The 20,907-nt window shown below is 34.2% G+C and overlaps 1 protein-coding gene across 11 annotated transcripts in view; it reads left to right on the top strand.

Annotated features, from left to right (window-relative positions):
• The window catches only part of LOC145267083 (LIM domain-binding protein 2-like), a 295,179-nt gene extending 280,523 nt beyond the window's left edge, over positions 1–14,656 (top strand). For 10 of the 11 annotated variants that reach the window (XM_080123066.1, XM_080123064.1, XM_080123062.1 and 7 more), the window contains one exon: positions 990–14,656. In XM_080123066.1, the coding sequence (XP_079979192.1) occupies positions 990–1,217 (228 nt within the window). In that variant the 3' untranslated portion in view covers positions 1,218–14,656. The remainder of the gene's footprint in view (positions 1–989) is intronic. The other variant, XR_013864820.1, reaches the window with a different exon arrangement.
• The last annotated feature ends 6,251 nt before the right edge of the window (positions 14,657–20,907 follow it).

The following is a 20,907-nucleotide window of genomic DNA, read 5'->3' as shown; positions in this document are numbered from 1 at the left end:
TGGGTAAATCTGCTTACACCATAACAAGTATCGAGTCGAATTTTAATTTAAAATTTTTTTTTTTTTTTTTTTGTCTAGATTTCCATTCTGCATCTTAAAGCCAGTGTACTGTAGAAGATTTTATGAAGATGAGGCTTTGTGTTTTGGATTTTGTTGATTACAAATAATCGATAATTTTTATTTTTAATTTAAAATCTACTTGCCTATTTTACGTAACTTTTGGTGTGCATTAATTTTTTCCAATAAATAGTTGCTTCGTTCTCTTCCACTGCAAGAACTTAGACACTGGGGTTGGAAAGTGGGATTGAAAAGTCCCCCCCCCCCCAAGGAGGGGCACTCTGACCGGCATTCCCCAGTGAAGGCACCTCAGGTGATTAGCAATAAACTAACTCCTTCTCAAAGAGAGAAGGCAAGGAGAACTGCACTCCCACCGTAAAATCAACAAGGTCTGGGTCTTTACAGATGGCTCTAATCTCTGTTGATTTTGCGGGCTGAGCATAAACTCCCTAGCTGAGTTTTCACTAAGTATATCAAATAGTTGTTTTAGTTTGAACTGCCATATTTAATGTACTTTTTTTTTTTCCTTTAAAGAAGTACCAACAAACTTTGGTCGACTGATATTTTACAGATCTTTTTTCTTTTTCTTTTTTTTTTTTTTTTTTTTTTGGCAAAAATAAGGCAAATGAAAATGACTCTTGTATATCGCAATTAGAACAAATTTCAGTTTAAAATAAAAGATTTCAAAATCACTTCATCTAGTCCTAACCCTTTTTCCAATTCCCAAATTCCTTATGTATGAAAGTGGATGCTTGTATGTGTTATGTTGATTTGTGACGGGTGTGGATAAAAGTCGGCTGTGTGGTGGGTCAGTACGTGCTGCAGCCACCCGTCTCGATGCTCTCACAGAGCCCTGGTCACCTGTTTACCCTTCCCTGCCAAGCATCACCTGATGCGATTGTCTCTAATATTCTGTCTTATTCTCTTTTCAGGATGTTATGGTTGTCGGTGAACCAACCCTGATGGGTGGGGAGTTTGGGGATGAAGATGAACGTCTCATCACTCGTTTAGAGAACACTCAGTATGAGCCCAATGGTACAGAGGAAGAACAAGAGTCGAAATTTCAGACTTCTCCCGCGGCACTACAGCAGAGCCCTTGGGGTCAGGATAAAAAGCCTCCTCCGAACCCTGCCAGTCAAACAGAGGAGAAGACAGATTAGAGCAAACAGACAAAAAGACAAAACTGATGCAACGTATTCATTTTAATAATAATTACTACTACTACTACTACTACTACTACAATGTGACTGTGTTGTGGGCACAAGTGCTGGCTGGCTGCTGGCCCCTCCTCCTCCACCTCTTCCTCCACCTCCTTCTCCTCCTCCTCACTATTACCACCACCACATAATCATCATCATTATCATCATCGTTATTATATCTACTCCTCTGCCTCTTTTATTATATTTTTTTATGTTGTCTGGTGGACAACGAAGGCCAGTGTAAATCCAGGATGATAGGTGAAGTGTTGCTACCTCGGTTTTAGCAGACGGTTTTATACCATTTTTTTTTTTTATATATATATATATATATATAATATATATATATACATATATATGTATACATATATATATAAAAAAAAAAACAATGTGCTTGATACGAGACTTTGTTTTTGTCAAATTATTTTAATTTATATATGTATATATACATATATATATTAGTTACTTCAACCATTTACATATTCCCTCCCATGCCCCTCCCCTACCTCCTCCCAAATCCTACGATCACCATAAACGCCACTGCCACCACCACCACTACGGTTACTATTATATTATTAATGCGGCTATTACTACTACAATTACAGCTACTTGAACTCTTATCATTCCACCAATAATTTTTATTCACCCTCCCCATGAACAAATCTGTTAAATACCTGCCCGCCTTCCTCCCTCCTCTCCCACTCCCAGCCCTAGCCCTCCCCAGCCCTTTAGAAGCTGCCATTTTTGCACGTTACCAGATTCAAAAGTTGAAAAGCAAAGCAGCATCAGAATTTTTTCTTTTTCACCCCCTTTTTATAGTTTTTTTTTTTTTTTCTTTTTACTTTTTAAAAAAAAAAATTTAGATTTAAAAAAAAAAAAAAAAAAAAAATTTATACATTATTTATTTTAAAAGAAATATATGGGATTCGGGGATTATCTATTTATTTATATTCTTTCTTTCTTTTTCTCCATTTCCCACCCCTTTTAATGTTTTCTTCCTCCATACTTCCATATACTATAATTGGAAGAAAGGAACGTATCCCCTCTCCCTCCCATACCACCAGTCCCACTCCACCCCATCCCCCCCCCAAAAAAAAACAAGGAAGGAGTGAAGAGGGGAGGGGGGGATGAAAGAGACAAAAAAATCTAACTAAAGACCACTGCAGACATTTTTTAGTTAGGTAGTTTTAAGGTGGGGTAATACTTAGTTCTAAAAAGATATATAATATATATATTTATTTATATATATATATATATATTCATAAGACTGCAATGTTTCATATCTCATTCATCTTCATCCCCCCTCACCCAAGTGGGTGCATGTTTGGCTCACTCGCCCCTCTCCCCTTTCTTCCTCCTCCTTTTCCTCCTCCTCTTCCTCCGCCTCCAATGAATCTTATATACGTTACACATGTAACTTCATTCACTCCCCCTCCGTCTATACAAATGCATTCTCCCCCCCCCTACCCTCTCACAATTCTAAGTAAATTCGTCTACAAATCGTTTACAAATACAATCAAAACTACGACCAATAAAACTACTGATTACACTTTATTTACAAACCTTTTTATTTATTTTTTAATGACATTCATAAGAAGCAAGATAATGACGATATTGATATAGAAATGTAAATATAGGTGTTTAAAAAAATTTGTTTTGCGTGGAATTAAGAAAAAAATTGTTAATAATATAATCTTTTGTAAATGTTACGAGGATTTCAAATTTTTATTTTAATTCTCATGTTCAACTAAAAAGGTTTCTAAATTTCAAAAAGACACCAGAAGGTTAAAGTTCAACACAGATGAAATGCTGTGATGTTTTTTTTTATTTGTTTTGTTTTTTTTTAACTTTGGCACATGATTGACAACAAAATCTATACTCGGATGGTTGTGCTGTTGGTGCTTGTTAAAATAGTCGACAGAATGATATTTAAATATGTTGTTTGAAGCCAAAACAACAGCACTTACTCAATGTTCATGTTGAAAAATGTAATTTTTCCAAAAATTACGAAAATTCATGGATTAGAACTGCTATTGTTTTTAGTAAAAAAAAAAAAGTCTATCGCTATAGTCTAAAATAATGTCAACCATTAAAGTAATGAACAGGGAGATAAGTATTCCCTTCTATTTGCAATATTCAAGGTGTTCACATGTAGAGAAAATGCCATCCCCCCTCCCAATTTTCCATGAAATTTTTTGTTAACCCAGAAAAAATATGAAAATGCTTAATTTTCATACTTATTTCTAAAACTGTTTCTAATTATTTTGTATTATATGTAATTTTTATTGTCATATTTTCTTATATGTGCTGAAGTTTTGTTGATTATAATTAATAATATTAAAGTTATTTAATGGAGCGGGGATTAACCTTTAAAAAAATATTTTAGATTTTCATGGAAGGTAATTATTTATTTTTTTTTTTTTTGTCCTATTTTCTTATATTTTTGTTACATATGTGTAATATATTTATCGGTATTAACTAAAATGATTTAATAAAAATAGAAGTAAATACTTGTTGTTCAAGAAAACTATAAAAAAAAACATGTCCTGGTTTATGAATTCTCAAATGCAATCAATTGAATAAATAATGGTTGTTGAGTTGCATGGGTACATCTAGTCTAGAATATGATTTCCATTAATTTTAGATGAACCGTGTCTTTAGACAAACTGTCGTAGATTAATTATATTTGTAGACGAATTTAGTACAATCTTATTTTTTTTTATTTATTTTTTTCCCCCATATAAAAGTCTTTAAGAATAACCTATAATCAATCATACATTTCTCCAACTCCCAAACACTAGTCCAGTCTAATATTAAACAAGCCTTGACAATGGCATATACATAGATTATCAATTTCATATTCTAGTCCTTTTCACACCTTTTTTTTTTTCTCTTCATACCTTTTTCTGCTGACTTCTCAATACTTTTTCATTTTTTTGTATTTCTATGGATGTATTTATAGTCAATATTTTACACCTCGAAACACCCAGAGTCACTGCTGTTTAATTATTAGACTGGGTCAGTGTTCAGGAGAGATGGAGAAACTAGTTATTTGGTCCAGTTGTAACTGTAAACCGCTAATATTTTTATTTTTTAAATGCTTGTACGTTTGTAGACGAATGTTGCTGGATACCCGCCCACATACTCATCCCGTTTGTCCAAGACGCAATGGGGGAGGGGAGGGCCTCTTGGCTCCAGACTTGAGGCTTTCGGATGCACCATAAACTGTTAACTTGATGCTCATTCGTTTAAATGTTGACTTTCATAGAAAAACAAAAAGCATACGGAGGAGAATCAGCAGCAGTTTCTCTGAAAATCGTCAAAACGTGATACGTATCAGGGGCGCATTCGGCTGAAAGCGGAGGTCATGTTGACGTCCGCCTATATGTGAATGCGTGTTGATACACGCCAGCCAAAGTATGTAAGTGTCAGGTGTTTTTGACAAAACTTCCTCTTTCCTTTTTTCTGTTTCTCCCTCTATCCCTTTCTCTCTCTCTCTCCCTCTATCCCTTTCTCTCTCTCTCCCTCTATCTCTCTCTCTCCCTCTATCCCTTTCTCTCTATCCCTCTATCCCTTTCTCTCTCTCCCTCTATCCCTTTCTCTCTCTCTCTCCCTCTATCCCTTTCTCTCTCTCTCTCCCTCTATCCCTTTCTCTCTCTCTCTCCCTCTATCCCTTTCTCTCTCTCTCTCCCTCTATCCCTTTCTCTCTCTCTCCCTCTATCCCTTTCTCTCTCTCTCCCTCTATCCCTTTCTCTCTCTCTCCCTCTATCCCTTTCTCTCTCTCCCTTTCTCTCTCTATCCCTCTCTCCCTTTATCCCTTTCTCCCTCTATCTCTCTCTCTATCCCTCTCTCTCTCTATCCCTCTCTCTCTCTATCCCTCTCTCTCTCTCTCTCTATCCCCCCTCTCTCTCTCTCTCTCTATCCCCCCTCTCTCTCTCTCTCTCTATCCCCTCTCTCTCTCTATCCCCCTCTCTCTCTCTCTCTCTATCCCCCTCTCTCTCTCTCTCTCTATCCCCCTCTCTCTCTCTCTCTATCCCCCTCTCTCTCTCTCTCTCTCTCTCTCCCCCTCTCTCCCCCCCCTCTCTCTATCCCTCTCTCTCTATCCCCCTCTCTCTCTCTATCCCCCTCTCTCTCTCTATCCCTCTCTCTCTCTCTCTCTCCTTTTTTCTTTCCTTGTTTGTGCTTTTTTACAATCATCACCATAAAAAAATTCTTAGCATGTATATTTTCTTAAATGGGCATCACACTTATAACCTCAGTTCATTTCAACAATGAACAGGTAGTCTTATTTTCAATTTTTTTAGTTTTTTCCGTATGATGTAGCAATAGCTTAATCCATGATTTTAAAATCATTTGAAAATGTGTTATTGGATCACAATTTAACACAGATGTTAACAATTTATATTTATTAGTGTATCTAAACAGGGGGGGGGGAAACAGGACTTTAATGTGAATATCAGATGACATAGGGATTACTTCCCTTGAAAGTGGAGACTATTTAAGCCAAACTTGCATACAAGACATAGGGTGAAATAATAATTATAGTATTTGTAACAACTGTAAAAAATATCTTAACATTTGTTTTTCGGTAAATGGTCTTAGGGAAATAAATATTAAGTCAGCTTTAGTATCATACAGAATGTCCAAAAGTTACTCAAAAATAGACAAATTTCAAGAAAATCCTTCAGTGACTTTTTGAACGCCCTGTACTATAATAATCTTGGTCGCTGTGAACTGTCATGCATAGTCTGAGAGGAACCAGATTAATTCATCCTGAGTGAATGTCAAGTCATAGATTATTGGCATTGACAAGATGGCCTCACTATCCAAGATGGCAACCTGCTGCGCGTGGACTTTAATATAATATGTACAGAGATTATTTAAGGAGGGGGAAAAAAGATGTTAGAGCTAGGGTGTGATTGAGAAGCATCTTTTTTTTTATTTATATATATATATATATATATATATATATATATATATCTTTTTTCCTCTTCCCTCTCTCTCTCTTTCAATGAAAGGCTGTAGCTCATCTTTTTTTGTCTTTGAATCAATCATCTCAAATCACAGATCACACAAGTGTATATACATTGTGTATGAAAAAAAAATATATACATATATGTACACTTGCTTTGTTTTTATTTTTTTTATATAGATGGCAACAGACAAAGAAACGTGACTGTTGAAATTAAAAATGTCTATCGTACACAAGAATTTCTTAAAATGAATATTTCAAGAATCAAGTTTTTTTTTTATTTCCGTTCCATTTTTGTTTTGTCTTTTTAGAAAAAAAAAAAAATGATCTTCCTCTCTTCCTCCTCCTCTAAGTAAAGCAGTGACGAAATGTAAAAAGGCAAAGTACAAATGAAAAAAGGCCAGAAAAAAAAAGATCTGAAAGAATCAGGTTTTTCTAAAGGCAAGATTATTGCTACCCATATTTTTTTTTAACTAAAAATAAGACTTGTGTGCTCTTCTCTAATTTTTGGATCACATCTTTAGCTCTCTACATGTGTTCTCTCTTTTATAGGCCCATAACCTGCAATCCTTCTACATGCATAGACCCATAATCCACAATCTCTCACACACACACACACACACACACACACACACACACACACACACACATATGCAAAGTACAACTTTTCTTTTTCTTTTCTTTTTTTTTTAATGACATTGTCCTGCTTTCCTGAAATTGCAATCATTGTCATTATTAAGAGCAATGGTATTTTGCATTTGCTCTGTAATGTTGCTCAATCTTTTTTCTTTAGCAACTTGTTTTCTACCCCCAAATCTGTTCCTTCTTCAATTGAAGCACACACTTCATATTCATAAACAATTCAAATATTATCAAAAAGAAAGTTCAAAGGAATTAAATACTGCTTCTTGCTTTTCTTCACATTTCTTTAAAAAAAAATAAAATAAATAATAATAATAATAAATGAATAAAACTGAGCTCAAGTGTAGCCAGTGTTTATCATTTGAGTTGATCAATTTTATAATTCACTGAACTTTTTCATTTTTATTTCATTTTTTTTTTAACTTTGAATTATTACTATCTTAAGAAGAGCAAGTTGCCGACTTTGACAAAAAGCAGCAGCAGCCACGCTCTGGCTGCGCCTAACTCCAGATCTTTAACGCAAAAGGAATGAGCCCATTTTTTCTTTTTGTCTTGCCTCCCTCCTCTCCCAAACTCACCACTTGAAAACAACTCCTACTCCCATCTCTGATGAGGAAGAAATTGTATTTTCTCGAAGAATCATTGTCAGGGAAATCACATCTTGCCAAACTTTGTCTATAAATTTTTATATACAGAAAAAGAATTTATCGTATTTGTGTATCCGAACTGGACAATGCTGCCTGCCATGCTTTCCTTCTTCCCAGCAAACCAACAATTGTTAATCTTTGAATTGTGACCCTCCTTCTATTGAAAGACCGGCCGATCTTCAGGAATATGGCTGGCTGTTACGTTTCACAATGACCTCCAAAAAGAAACCCTTGCAATTTTTCATAATCAGAGCATTCCAGTGAAATTCAAAATTCGTGTCATGAAGGTTCTCTGGATTTAAAAAAAAAAATTTTTTAGAACTGGATTCAGGGGTTCCTTTTTAGGATTCCTAGTTTGACTGTAGGGATATATATTGATCACCAGCCATTATCAAGTAAATTGACGCATAAATTTTGGATTTAAAATTCTGTATAAATTCCCAAATTGCATGTTAGGATCAGATGTTACATTGTCACCACACAAGAATGTCAAAGATGAGGAAAATAGTTGGAATAATCCAAATAATATAAATTCTAGATTCATTCAAATTATATATATATATATATATATATATATATAATAATCTATTTTTATATAAAAGGAACTTTGTGTGTCTGTGGGTTTGTTCCCTATGAACTTGAAAATGGCTGGGTCAATTTTTATGAAATTTCACACAAAGGTACTTTATGCCTGGCAGTGTTCTTAAATAGGTTTTGTATCAGAATGTCTTCAATAAGTATTGATAATCGAAAAACTCCAATGAAAGAAGGAACAGGCGATTTTGACCAAAGTTAACACCTTACACAGCCTAACATCGCAAGTGCATTTGCGAAGCTTTATGACCACACAAGCAGTAAGGCCAGGCATATAAAATCAACAGTAGGTTCTTTGATATGACAGGGGCACATTCGAAATGAATGTTTCTGTTTAGAGCAAAATTGAAGCATGATATTTGACTTTTACATTTTAAACTTTAATGTGACTTTGTTCACAATACATGGTAGTCTACATTGCAATGTCAATTACAATGTATTGTAACTTAAGTCGCTGCGGGGAGGCATGTGAAGCTTCCTCCTCGTGCATGAAGATGGATCTTCAATTAGAGCAGGCAATCAATTGATTTGATTGAAAAATGGGCAATTTCCCCGATTTCAATAGCAATAAAAATATGGGAGTGTTAAACATTCGTTGATCATCATTCAATCCCAGGCAACGTCAGGTCTCACTGCTAATATGTATAGAGATAAAATGCTTATATGTAATTTAACTACTTGAAGCAGCAATTACATATGACTGAATAGCAAAGTTTTCATTTAGATAGCTCAATAGTGCTATACTAGAGCTATAAATATTTTTCTTTCAAGATACTGTTTATAAGGATAGATACACTCATTATCGGAGAATTTTTTATTCATTGGTCACAACTGTACGTTCAATTATTTCGGCCCAGTGTTGCCAAATAAGGATAGAATTGTTCATCTAATTATAATTTGCACAAGCTTGGGTTTCATCAGCATGTTAGAAAAAAACCAACTGGAGATGTCCATTCATGGACAGAAGTAATTTTTAAAATATTGGTTTTTCTAATGCACTGGTGAAGCTCAAGCTTGTGCCAGTTATAATTTGGTGAACAATTGTATCCTTATATGCCAACACTGTGCACCAAAACAATTGTTCGCAATGTTGTGACTAATAAATGAAAAACTTTCTGAAAATGAGTGTATCTTAATATGGTATTTTGAAAGAAATATATTCTTTCACGATACCACAATGTATGTGACAGATATTTGGAACAAACCAAATCGCACGTCCATCAACGTTTCATCTTTATTGTAAGATTTGTTCTGGATGACTTGATTTGTTCATTTTTTTTATCTCTCATCAGAATACTATTTCCATTATTCTCATATATATATATATATATATATATATATATATATATATATAATTCAAAATAGCATAATGGAAATATATTAAATGTATTTGCAGCTTCTCTTCCAATTTTCGGATTTTAATCATGTCAAATCAGTTTATTTCCTTTTGATGGATTGATTGGTGTTATTTCTTATGAGTTAAGGGCAAAATAGATGCACTGATTGATATAATAATTAAGTGATTGATTTTGCGCTATGAAACAGATACTTTTAAGAATTGTAAATGTCAACTGAAAGGAATAAATAATATAGTCAACATTATGAATTTTGGAATATAGGTTTTTGTCGCTATATATATAGATATTTTTTGTCTCTCACACACACACACACACACACACACACACACACACACACACATATGTGTGTGTGTGTATATATATATATATATATATATATATATATATATATATAAAATTACCTGAAATGTAGATTTTTGCAATTATTGCTCAGCATTTGGCATTTTTTCTTGATTGGTTAAACCAAAATATTTCTTTAATGTTAAAGAGATTTCAGTCAGTGAAGATTAAATAAATATACGTTCCGAGGGATGATTTTAACAATAATTCAAATTATTCAACTTTAAATATGAGAGAAACATTTATTTTTCAACATTTTCTGAATTACTTAAAACTTTGGCTGTAAGATCGAATTGATGAGTTATGGCACCAAAATATTTAGAAGTTACGTCTTGTTAATATCACCAAATGGTTAAAAAGAAAATCAAAGAACCTTCATGACGTACACTTGCACACCTTTCAACTGTTTTCTACAGATAAAATCTTTATAATATTAGGTTGGTGTAAAAATAATGTCGTTTTTTATCAGATATATATGTATGTCAAAAAACGACATTATTTTTACGCCAACCTAATATTTATGCAAACGTTTTTTTAAACAAATGAGAATATTGATTACATGCAAAAAGATCAAATTCGTCCGACTAGAAATATTTATTTTAACAAATAACTGAACATTGTAAACAGACATTATGTAACATGAAAATTGACCTCTGAACCGAATTGAAGACAGCATATGTTGGACAAAGAACGTGCTCAATATCCTGTTAGATAATCATATCAATAATGCTAAAATCTGCTTGGTTTAACGCTTTTCATAGTTTCCCATCATGAGAAGTGTACTCGATTGAGAGCAATTGATACTCGTCGCATAAAGATTTAATAATAGGTGATTCTGTGAAACCGCAGTAAACTTTAGCTATTCAGGGTTCTGCAGACAAATTTATCTTTAACTGACTTTTGACAACTAAATATTTTCGTTTACTAGTCAAATAGAAAGTCAAATGACGTGATTTTTGGAATATGACATCTTCGTTAGGTACACACATCATAATTTTATTTTTTTATTTTTTTTTTTTAGATAAGTGTAATTCTAAATATGCATTGAATTTTGTTAAAACTTGAAGGTATAAACATTCAAATTTCTTCAGATGTTTTTAAACATAATGAATTTTGGATATAGTTTTTTGTCACTATTTTTATATATTTTTTTTTTGTCACTATATATATATATATATTACCTGAAATGTAGATTTTTGCAGGTTAAAGGTTTAATAGAACAATGTACTTTTTTAAAAGTACATTGTTCTATTAAACCTTTTATTGTTTAAACAATTTGACTTTTTTTTTTTTTTTTTTTTTTTTCTTTTTTTTCTTTTTTTTTTTTTCTTTTTTTTTTTTACAACAAATAAAGGTTGGAAAAAAAATTTTCACTGAGTAATGAACTTCCGGAAGATTATCAGTGAAAAAAACAACACAATCTCCAAAAGATAAGCATTTTATTATTTCTAGTCGCCACTTAGAAAAATAACTCACAAATGCGACTGTTTTAATCCACAACATAAAGCCCTGTTATTTAAGCACATATTTTTTATAGAGATATTTCTAGTGGACATTTGTTCATAGGAATTGAGTAACCAATCCTGAATAGTGTTCAATATAGAAAGTGGAGTTATATATTAAAGTATAAAGTTTTATTTATTACAATCGTTTTTTGTTTGATATAGCGACGCATTTCTTCTAAGCTTCTTCAGGTCAAGTTGTTAGGGTGAAAACAAAAAGGACAAACCTGGAAAGAAACTTTGGAAAACCGAAGTTACCACGTGACTTAAATTGATTATTAAAGATTTTTTCTTTTATCATATATTATCTCTTTATAAATAAGTATGTATACTATGCTAGACGACTTGTGTTCTGGTAGTGCCTGAGATGCCATGAAATCATTTTTAGTTTTTATTTATTTATTTTTTAACAGATGAAAAATATTATAGGGGAGGATACTATTTCATTTAAAAATGAGCTGTCGATGGTATTTTGTAATGAAGCTAACAGAACAAAAGAGGGTCAAAAATTAAATATTCAACAAATGTTACCAAATGCAAGATACTCTTCTACCTACCTGAATATTTTTTTTTGTTTTAACTTAAAGACGTTTTTTACTGAAATAAAAAAAATTTTAAAAAAATAAAAAATTAAAAAAAATATAATGTTGAAGATGTCATGTTAAAATGGGGGCGGGGGGTGACTATGGGGGACCTCGAATCTCCTAAAAATCGAAAATTAAAGAATACAGTTAATAACTTTTTTTGTAATTAAATAAAAAAGGCTTTCAAAATATGGATTGTCTGGACCAGACTCGATAAGTATTGCAATAAACTGTAACAAAGTATGTTATTTTGTCAATAAATTTACTAGTCAGAAACAAAAGTTGATTCCTTACCTTAGGTGCAATGACTTGGAAGGTTTGTGTCTTTTTTTTTTTTTTTTTTTTTTTTTTTTTTTTAATATATATATATATATATATATATATATATCTGGAATGATCTAATCCATAACAATGTGGCTGGATAATATTCCCCACATCCTGTTGGCCATTTCTACCCCAACTGTATTTAAAAAAAAAAAAAAAAATTAATTCAATTTTTTAGTTTTTATTTATTGATTTGCAAAACTCCTTCCTTAACACAAGAAAGCCCAAGGTAGAAATCTGTAGTTTTTTTTATATGACAGGGATGCATAAGGAATTGTTTCCCTTTGGTTTGGCAGCAGCACAAAACAATCATGCTACTTGACTTTTTAAACATTAGTTCTCATCAGAAATTTTCTGTTCGACACTAAGGTCTTCATTGTCAACATTGTTGTCAACGAGTCAGACTTTTTCTTCTATTCTTTTATTTATCTAATTTATTCTATAAACTAGTCGACAACTTCCTGTTTTGATGTTTTATGACTAGAGAGTTGAGAGCATATGTGGACAGCCTTAACTAAGCAATCTATTTATTTTAAAAAAAAAATGAATCCCTGGTTTAATGCTGGATGGGATTGAACCCATGTCCAAGAATGTTTCCTCTCATTTTTCATCATACTTTTTTCCATCAGCCAAGTGGGGGTCCCTTGGCACCAAAGCCTTTACCATTGTTAAAATATTTTGTTCTTTGGTAACTGAAATATATCTCTGGGCCTATACAATTCAAGGGAGTTTACTGTTCTAGGTTTCGCCTCCTCCCTTCTCAAGGGGTTAGTTTATTGCTAATTACCTGGAGCACCCATACTGGGGAATGCCGACAGGGCTACCCAGGCATTTTGGAGGCCAGAGTGCTCTTCCTCTTGGGTACTGACTTTCTAAAACTCCATCTTCCCGACCTTGTGTCACATCTTTCCACGATGTGAGGGAGATAAATAACTTTCACAATCCACACACATTTTATCATCCATCCTGTATGAGCATACTTAAGAAAGCTTCACTACATGCTTGAAAACAAAACTACACACTTGAATTCTGTTATCATGTCATCAAAGTATCTTGTACTCACGAATCTTGTACTCCTTATGGTCCCCCCTCGCTAGAAAACTGATTTTTCACAAAGCTGAGATGTTCTCTCTGCCAAATCCTCAGTCTATAAATGGTTGCAACAGGGACTATACCTGGAGCACAGGGTGGAGCAGGTGCTTGTGTGAGTGCATGTGCTAAGAGTAGACAGAGTAGGTTCAGGGAACTTTTGTTGTTAGCCAGCAGAGCGTTACGATTGTCGACCAAGAAGAGTTTGTACAAAGTGGGATAATGTATAGAAATGAAACCTGGGCCGTGAGGTTTGGTATGGTCACATTGTAAGAATGAGAGTTCTGTAGTCCGTAGATGTGAAGCAGTTGAGGTAGCAGGTTCAGTTCATAGCAAAAGGCCAAGAAAAATATGGGAGACAGTGTAAAGGATGGACTTTAATGAAAGAGGGATAAATAAAGACCTGAATAGAGATTAGTTTAGAAGTTAATTTCTAAGAGCACATGCCAGTATGTAGAATGGGCATTAACCGTTTTTTATTTTTTATTGTTGTTTCCTCTCTCTCTCCCCCCCCCCTCCACTTCAGTGTAACTTTTCAGAAATCAAGGACCCCCTTTATTGAAGTCCACCTTTACCTCCTAAACACTTCAAAAAAAATTTATCAAAGATATCAAAATTTTTTTGATACTGTCTAATCAAAAAGTCTCTGTGCACCTAAATGTTAGAGATTAAACAATAAAATATAAAAATATAAACATTACTTTATTGTAAAAAAAAAAAAAAAAAAAAAAAAAAAAAAAAAAAAAAAGTAAATGAATTAGGTACATATGATCTTTTTCGAATGCCATGTAAAAAAAAAAAAATAAAAATAAAAAGTCAATTTGGGTGTGAATTGCTCCCTAAACCAAAGGGAAAACTCTCTTCCCTCATGTCCATCCCTGTCATATCAAAGAACTTGAAAACTCATCCTTACCCTGACCAGCATTCGGTTCTGTTTTGTTTTTTCTTTTCAGCATCAGCTCTTGCACGGTCTCCTTCATTGTCACGGTCTCTGTTCTTTTCACTTGGTCTTTGTTGTTCAAGTCAAAAGGAGGGCCGTGATTCAATTGCGGGTTTTGCTTTGAGGAACGAAGGAAAAGAGGCCTTATGCTGGGACTGGGAGAGGGGACCAGGCTATCACTGCAAGGAGGACACCATCTGTGAATAAACTTTAAAAATGGGGGGAAAAAAATAAAAATATAAATCTTTGGTGGCTAAAGCAACCATTGAAGTCAGTGAGCATTGGTATATGCCACCTCGACTCCTGTTTATTGTGAAATTCTCCTGTCTCTTCTCATTGTCACATGGTCATCCTAAATGTTATCGCCGTTTCTCATCAAATAAAGATTAAGTGGTTGAACACTTCGGCTTTCTTTACGTGTTTGTGTCGCTCTTTTTTTTTTTTTTTTTCCCCCCCCACATAAATATTTTTCTTTTATGCAGCATCTTCTCAAGGCAGCAGGACATCAGATAAATCAAAGCTTCTCTAAGGAACATCATATGCTGAGCAGGAATGATAGTTCTCTGTTGTTTAGCAGAATTCCATCCGTTTTCTTTTTTTTTTCTTTTTTTTAAATAGAAAATTGCCAAATCACTTCAGTTTTCTATTAATTTTTTTTTTACTCTATTTTATTTCCTCTCTCTCTCTCTCTCTCTCTCTCTCTCTCTCTCTCTCTCTCTCTCTCTCTCTCTCTCATATTTCACTTCTCTTTTCCCTCTCTGAAAGATGTTAATTTGAATGATTCATGGAGGTTGGGGATGGGATGGGTTGTTTCAACAATAAATGTCTTATTGTCTCCTATTAAAACATATCAGTCCATACTTTCAGTACATAAAACAAAAAGTAAACTAAAACCTTGTGCTATCCCCCTCCTCAATCACATTTGATGCAGTATCTTCCAAGTGCCAGAACATTGGATAAATCAAAGCTTCTCTAAGAAACATCATATGTTGAGCAGGAATGCGAGTTTACTGCTTTTTAGCAGAATTCCATGTTTTTTACTCTTTCATTTTGTTTTGTCTCTCTTTTCCCCCCTGGAAAATGTTAATTTAGTCATACTTTAAACGATTCATAGAGGTTGGGGTGGGGGGATAGAAGACTTTCGTTTCATCAATGTAAGTCTTCTTTCTGCCATCTTTTAACAAAAGGTAGATATGGTCTTCCACCTGTCACCTTTAAAAAAAATGTCAGTCGATACTTTAAATATATGGGGAGGGATTGTGTACGGCATATTAATACCTTTCTCCCACTCAGATACTTTTTAAGAATTTTGCATTCCTTATTTTTCTTCCCTTTTCACTAGCTTTATTTTTTTCTCTCTTCCTCATCATCTCATATGGAATTGTCCTTGCTCCCCCCTCCACTTCCCCATCTCTAGATTGTGGTAGAAGACCTTTGTTTCATCAATGTTTTTTTTTAAACATCGGTCTATTTTTTTCAGTATGTAAAACAAAAGGTATTGTAAATTAAAACCTCGTGCTAATCCTTCCCCCTTCCTCAGTGAAATTTTATAGAGATAGGGGTGCAGGTTTAGAAATTGTTCTTTTTTTTTTTTCTTTTTCTTTTTTAGTCATTGGCTACTCTAATCCTTGGCTTAGTTTTAATCCCTTTATGCGCTTTTCTTTTCTTTTCAGAACTCCTCCCCCACCGATCTCTCCATGGAAAACTTGTTTTGTGTCTTATATTGGCTCTTTCTTTCTTTCTTTTTCTTTTTTTTTTTTTTTTTTTTTTCCTCATTCTCCATTATTACAGCGATGAGGAAAGGAAGCAATACAGCTGCCTGCTGTTGACTAATGACTCCTGCCACTTTTTAAGAGTTCAATATGAAATTGTGTATAAATTCCAGAGTTCCAAATAAATGCACTTGATGTACCCCTCTAACTCCTCCAATGATGTCTAGCGAGTGATGTCACCGAATTCAGCTGTTCTAGGTCCTGGTTAATCCTTTGGTGTTTGGTGATCACTTTCAAATGAAAAGAAAACACAACTTTATATTAAAACTTTTATTGAAAAAATGTATTCCAGTTACTTGATTAGGTAGTAGAGCTGACATCTATTTAATGTAACCGTCTACAGCCTCAGTACACATCTGGAACTGGGAACATGCCTTTTCCACGAGTGCCGGTGAAAGCTCACCAAATACTTGGTGGATGGTGGTGATCAGGCTGGCTTTGGTATTGTAGGAGGTTATGTTGGTGATGTATGACCAAACGAAGTAGTTCAGCGGGTTGAGGAGGGGGCCAGTGAGTAAGGGGTACAAAGTCGTAGCACCTTAAGCCAAACCTAGGTCTCTTTGGACTTGTGGGCCAGCGCCACCTGATTGCGACAGGGGATCACCACACTCTTCAGCACATCCAGGTACACTTTGGTGTTGATTTTCAAGCAGACTTTGAAGATGTCACATCAAAGATCATAACTGGCTAGAAACTGTTTTCATCACCCTAACCACGTCCCTGTTATTAATGGCAATCAAGCGATGCATTTTGAGGCTTTGAAGGTAATGATCTTGTTGTCATAACTTTGATTGGTAGAGAGCATGAGTTGTACAGTGGCGCATCTCTCATCTACTCATTGAACATTGTGTCATTTTCAGACATTATAGAAGGCTCCTATCGCTCTTGGGATTTGTACACAACTGGCCAATTAGTAGATGGTTTGCAACAAAGAAAGAAAACCGGTTTTTCATCAAACGGAAATGGAATCATGTCATCTTTTCTAGAGCAACAATTTTATCGCTCCACACTACTCACAAGTTTCAACATAAGCTCTTAAAATTCGTATATGGATGGCGCACTTTGGTCAGTTTGAGCAATTTTCAACTTTTCTCATTAACTCTAAGTCTGAAGGTTACTTTACTCAGCAATATGCCATACAGTGTAGTCATCAACCCTAACTTTGAAGGTCAGACTTGAAACATTGTGCAGTCCAGTGAGGAGCAAACATTCTCTCAGCCAAGTCCTGTTGGGTCACTCGGTCTGGAGCTCCCGATGCACGGACCTATTTCAAGAACACATGGTAGAGGGGTGGAGTCATCCCCCCAATAGAATTCAACTCCACAACAGTCATCTCGGTTACCAGCATAAAGCTCAATTCTTCAAGATCATGAGTGGGCAACAGATCTTTGGGTCTGCCCCTTCTTCATGGGACTCAGTCTATGATTTTTACTCTGAATGCGAATGCCTTGAAATCACAAATGTGTTTTCTTTGTTTAATCCCTTATCAAAGTTTCAACCACCAAGAAGGGGTTAGCAGTGGTATTTTAATTAACAATCAATGCGGTGACTTTTACTCTTCAAATAAGCAATTCTTAACAAGTTGACATATTTTCTTAGAAGAATACTCATAATTCTGTTTATGACCACAAAAAGGAAAAAAAAAAACACCCAACTAAATCTGATATCACCCGCTCGCCTGACATGGCCTAAATAAAGAAGCACTATTTCGGTTATCACTGAAAAAGCAATTTGCCAATTCCCAATCCTACTTAGGTTTATTGCTAGCGAATAACTAATATTTATTTATTCATTTTTAATAAAATAAAATATGCATCAAGTGCGCTTGAAACCCAAATCACAATGTAATATTAGGAAAATAAACAAATATTTTACTTGTTTGAAATTTATCACAAATATATTTCAGAGGTATACTCCATCTTCAGTGTTTTTTTTTTTGTTTTTTTTATTCAAATTAAAACAACGTTTCTATATGAACTCGGACTCTTGATGTTAAGTTTTTTGAGTAAACCCAGCATATTTTTTATGAACCGTTTTTTTTTTTTTTTTATGACTTATGTAATTACCACTGTTTCGGCCTTTTCTTTCTCTACATCACTTTTTTTCTATCTTTTCTTTTCCACCATCTGAATCTTGACAGTTGCTTTAGCAGCATATCAACCTCATATATAAATACAGGATGGCCCACTTTAAAAAAAAAAAAATAAAAGTAGCCCAATCTCTCTAATCTTCCTCTTATCGACCAACTGACACCACAAGACAAAATGCAATTCTTTTTCCAAAAATGGCGTTACATGCCATACGTCTCACAGATCACTGACAGGAGTTCATGACATGTTTACAGAAGAGAGAACAATAAGCAAAGAGTTATGGCCACTACATTCCCTAGACTTGTCATAATGTGAGTTTTATCTTTGGGGGACTTTAAAACAAAGTTTATGCAAATAATCCTGAAGACCAACTAAAGGAGAACATTGCCAACGTTGTCAGGAGAATTATCAGAGAATATCTACAGGCAGTATCTGCAAACGTTAAATGTGCTCAGAAATGCATAGAGGTCAACGGGGAGCACTTCCAGCATCTTATCACTAGGGCTGTGACAGCAGCATATTTTTTGCATTGTTTTGACTCTTGAGTATATATCCGTTAATATCTTATGTTTTTATATAGACTGATGTGGTTCTTGGTTGATTGACTGTGTCCTACTGTGTTGGATATATACTTGAGAGTCAAAAGAATATTCTGTTGTCACAGCCCTACTTATAACACTACATGTAATTTAAACAATAAAAGAATATGTCTCCTCTCTACTACATTTTCTGGACTACTTTTAAGTGGGCCACCCTGTGTGTGTGTGTATATATATATATATATAATATATATATATATATATATAAGGCTGTCACAATGCGAAGAATAGTATGTAATCAGTGTTGAGGAAGAAAGATGAAAAATGACAATTTGCAAATCAGTGTGTGTGTGTGTGTGTATATATATATATATATGTGATCTATAAAAGTGAACGTGTCTGTGTACATTTCCCTACGCAATAACTCTGTCAATTTTTAGTCTACAGACTCGAAATTTGATATACAGGGTACTGAGATTTGGGAAAATCTATGTGATCGGTTTTCGGCCAGAAATTTGGCTGTTAAGGGGTCAAAGTTCAATGATTTGACCTTTGAGAACTCTACCAAACTCCTCCAACAATTTGGGGTCTAAACATTTGAAATTTTAGATATAGGTTCCTTGGACATGGGTCTTACTTAATAAATTGCTTTGAGCCCAAAACAATAAATGTTAAGAGGTCAAAGTTAAAAAAAATTGACCGTTTTTTATTTATTTATTTTTTTTGCTCAACATACACCTCCAAACACCCGGGCACCCATGCTAGTATATCTATAAAAGTGAACGTGTGTCTGTGTACATTTTCCTTCGCAATAACTCTGTTAATTTTCAGTTTACAGATTGGGAAAATCTATGTGATCGGTTTTCGGCCAGAAATTTGGCTGTTAAGCGGTCAAAGTTTAACAATTTGACCTTAAGAACTCTTACCAAACTCCTCCGACAATTTGGAGTCTAAACACTTGAAATTTTAGATATAGGTTCCTTGGACATGGATCTAACTTAACTCGATTTGAGCCCAAAACAATAAATGTTAAGGAGTCATAATAGGAGTCAAAGTTTAAAAAAAAATTGACCTTTTTTTTTTTTTTTTCTGTTTTTTGCTCAACATACACCTCCAAACACCCGGGCAACACCAGGCACCCATGCTAATATATATATATATTCAATTGTGTAATGTATCAATGTCTTAAAGAGGTCTTATGTGTGTGCCAAATATCCATGATATATTTTGGGAAAGCCCCTTTGTTAAATGGTGGATGGATGTTATAGATCTATTCAAAGCATGCTAGATGGAAGAATATATATATATATATATATAACTTGCCAATATTGTGAAAAAACGATTAGGAAGTAGACATTTTACTTTTGGCAACCTCGTAACTCTTACTTCTCTTATTTTATCCATTAATCCTCACATTCCATGAGCGATGTTTCTAACAAAGGAAATAAATTGCTTTCCATATTCACTTATCATTGGCTAATTTTTTACTTTAAAGTAGAAGCTTTTATATATATATACTTGCCTCCCCACGAGGCAGAGTTAGACACAAGATTGTTTTTATTATTTTTTTTTTTTTTGTTGTTGGAAAATCCAGCTCCCCTAAAAGGGGCACTCTGGATAAGAACAAAAATAAAAGTTGCCTCAATGATTTCACCTTTTAGTTAAGAAGTTCATCAAACAATAATGAAAAGGAGTTAGTAACACTCCCAGATACAAATAATATATACAAGCTGTCTTCAATAAGTTTCCAGACTTTTATTTGTACAGACATTTAAAATTGTCATGAAAATTTAATATGTTATTGCTATACATTTTATGAGATGACTGGCCAATTATTATGATTTCACTTTCAAATGAACAGTTACAGTAGGAATCGGAATACACCCTACTAAAGCCTGATTGTCACAGCTGGCGAATTTCAAAAATTCAATCTGGACGCGAGGACATTTTAGAAAAACAATATGCAATAAAATTCTGTTTTAAATTTGAAAAAAAAGTCACAGAAATGTATGGAATGCTTCAGACTGCTTTTGGACCATCTTGCATGAATCGAGCATCAGTTTTTGAGTGGCATAAGAGATTCATGGAAGACAGGGAGTCTGTGAGGGTTGATGAGAGGTGTGGGATGAGTAAGGAAGTTAGAACACCAGAGTCGATTGGCCAAATAAAGAATTTCATGGATGCGGACCATCATGTGTCTATAGAGATAAGTGCACAGTTCGATGTTAGTATGGAAATTGTACACACAATTATTTTCAAGGG

Source organism: Euprymna scolopes, chromosome 42 (assembly GCF_053919585.1).
Source record: "Euprymna scolopes isolate OS-2025 chromosome 42, ASM5391958v1, whole genome shotgun sequence".
NCBI lineage: Eukaryota > Metazoa > Mollusca > Cephalopoda > Sepiida > Sepiolidae > Euprymna > Euprymna scolopes.
Note: the sequence above shows the minus strand (reverse complement) of the source record. Positions and strands in the feature narration are given on the sequence as shown.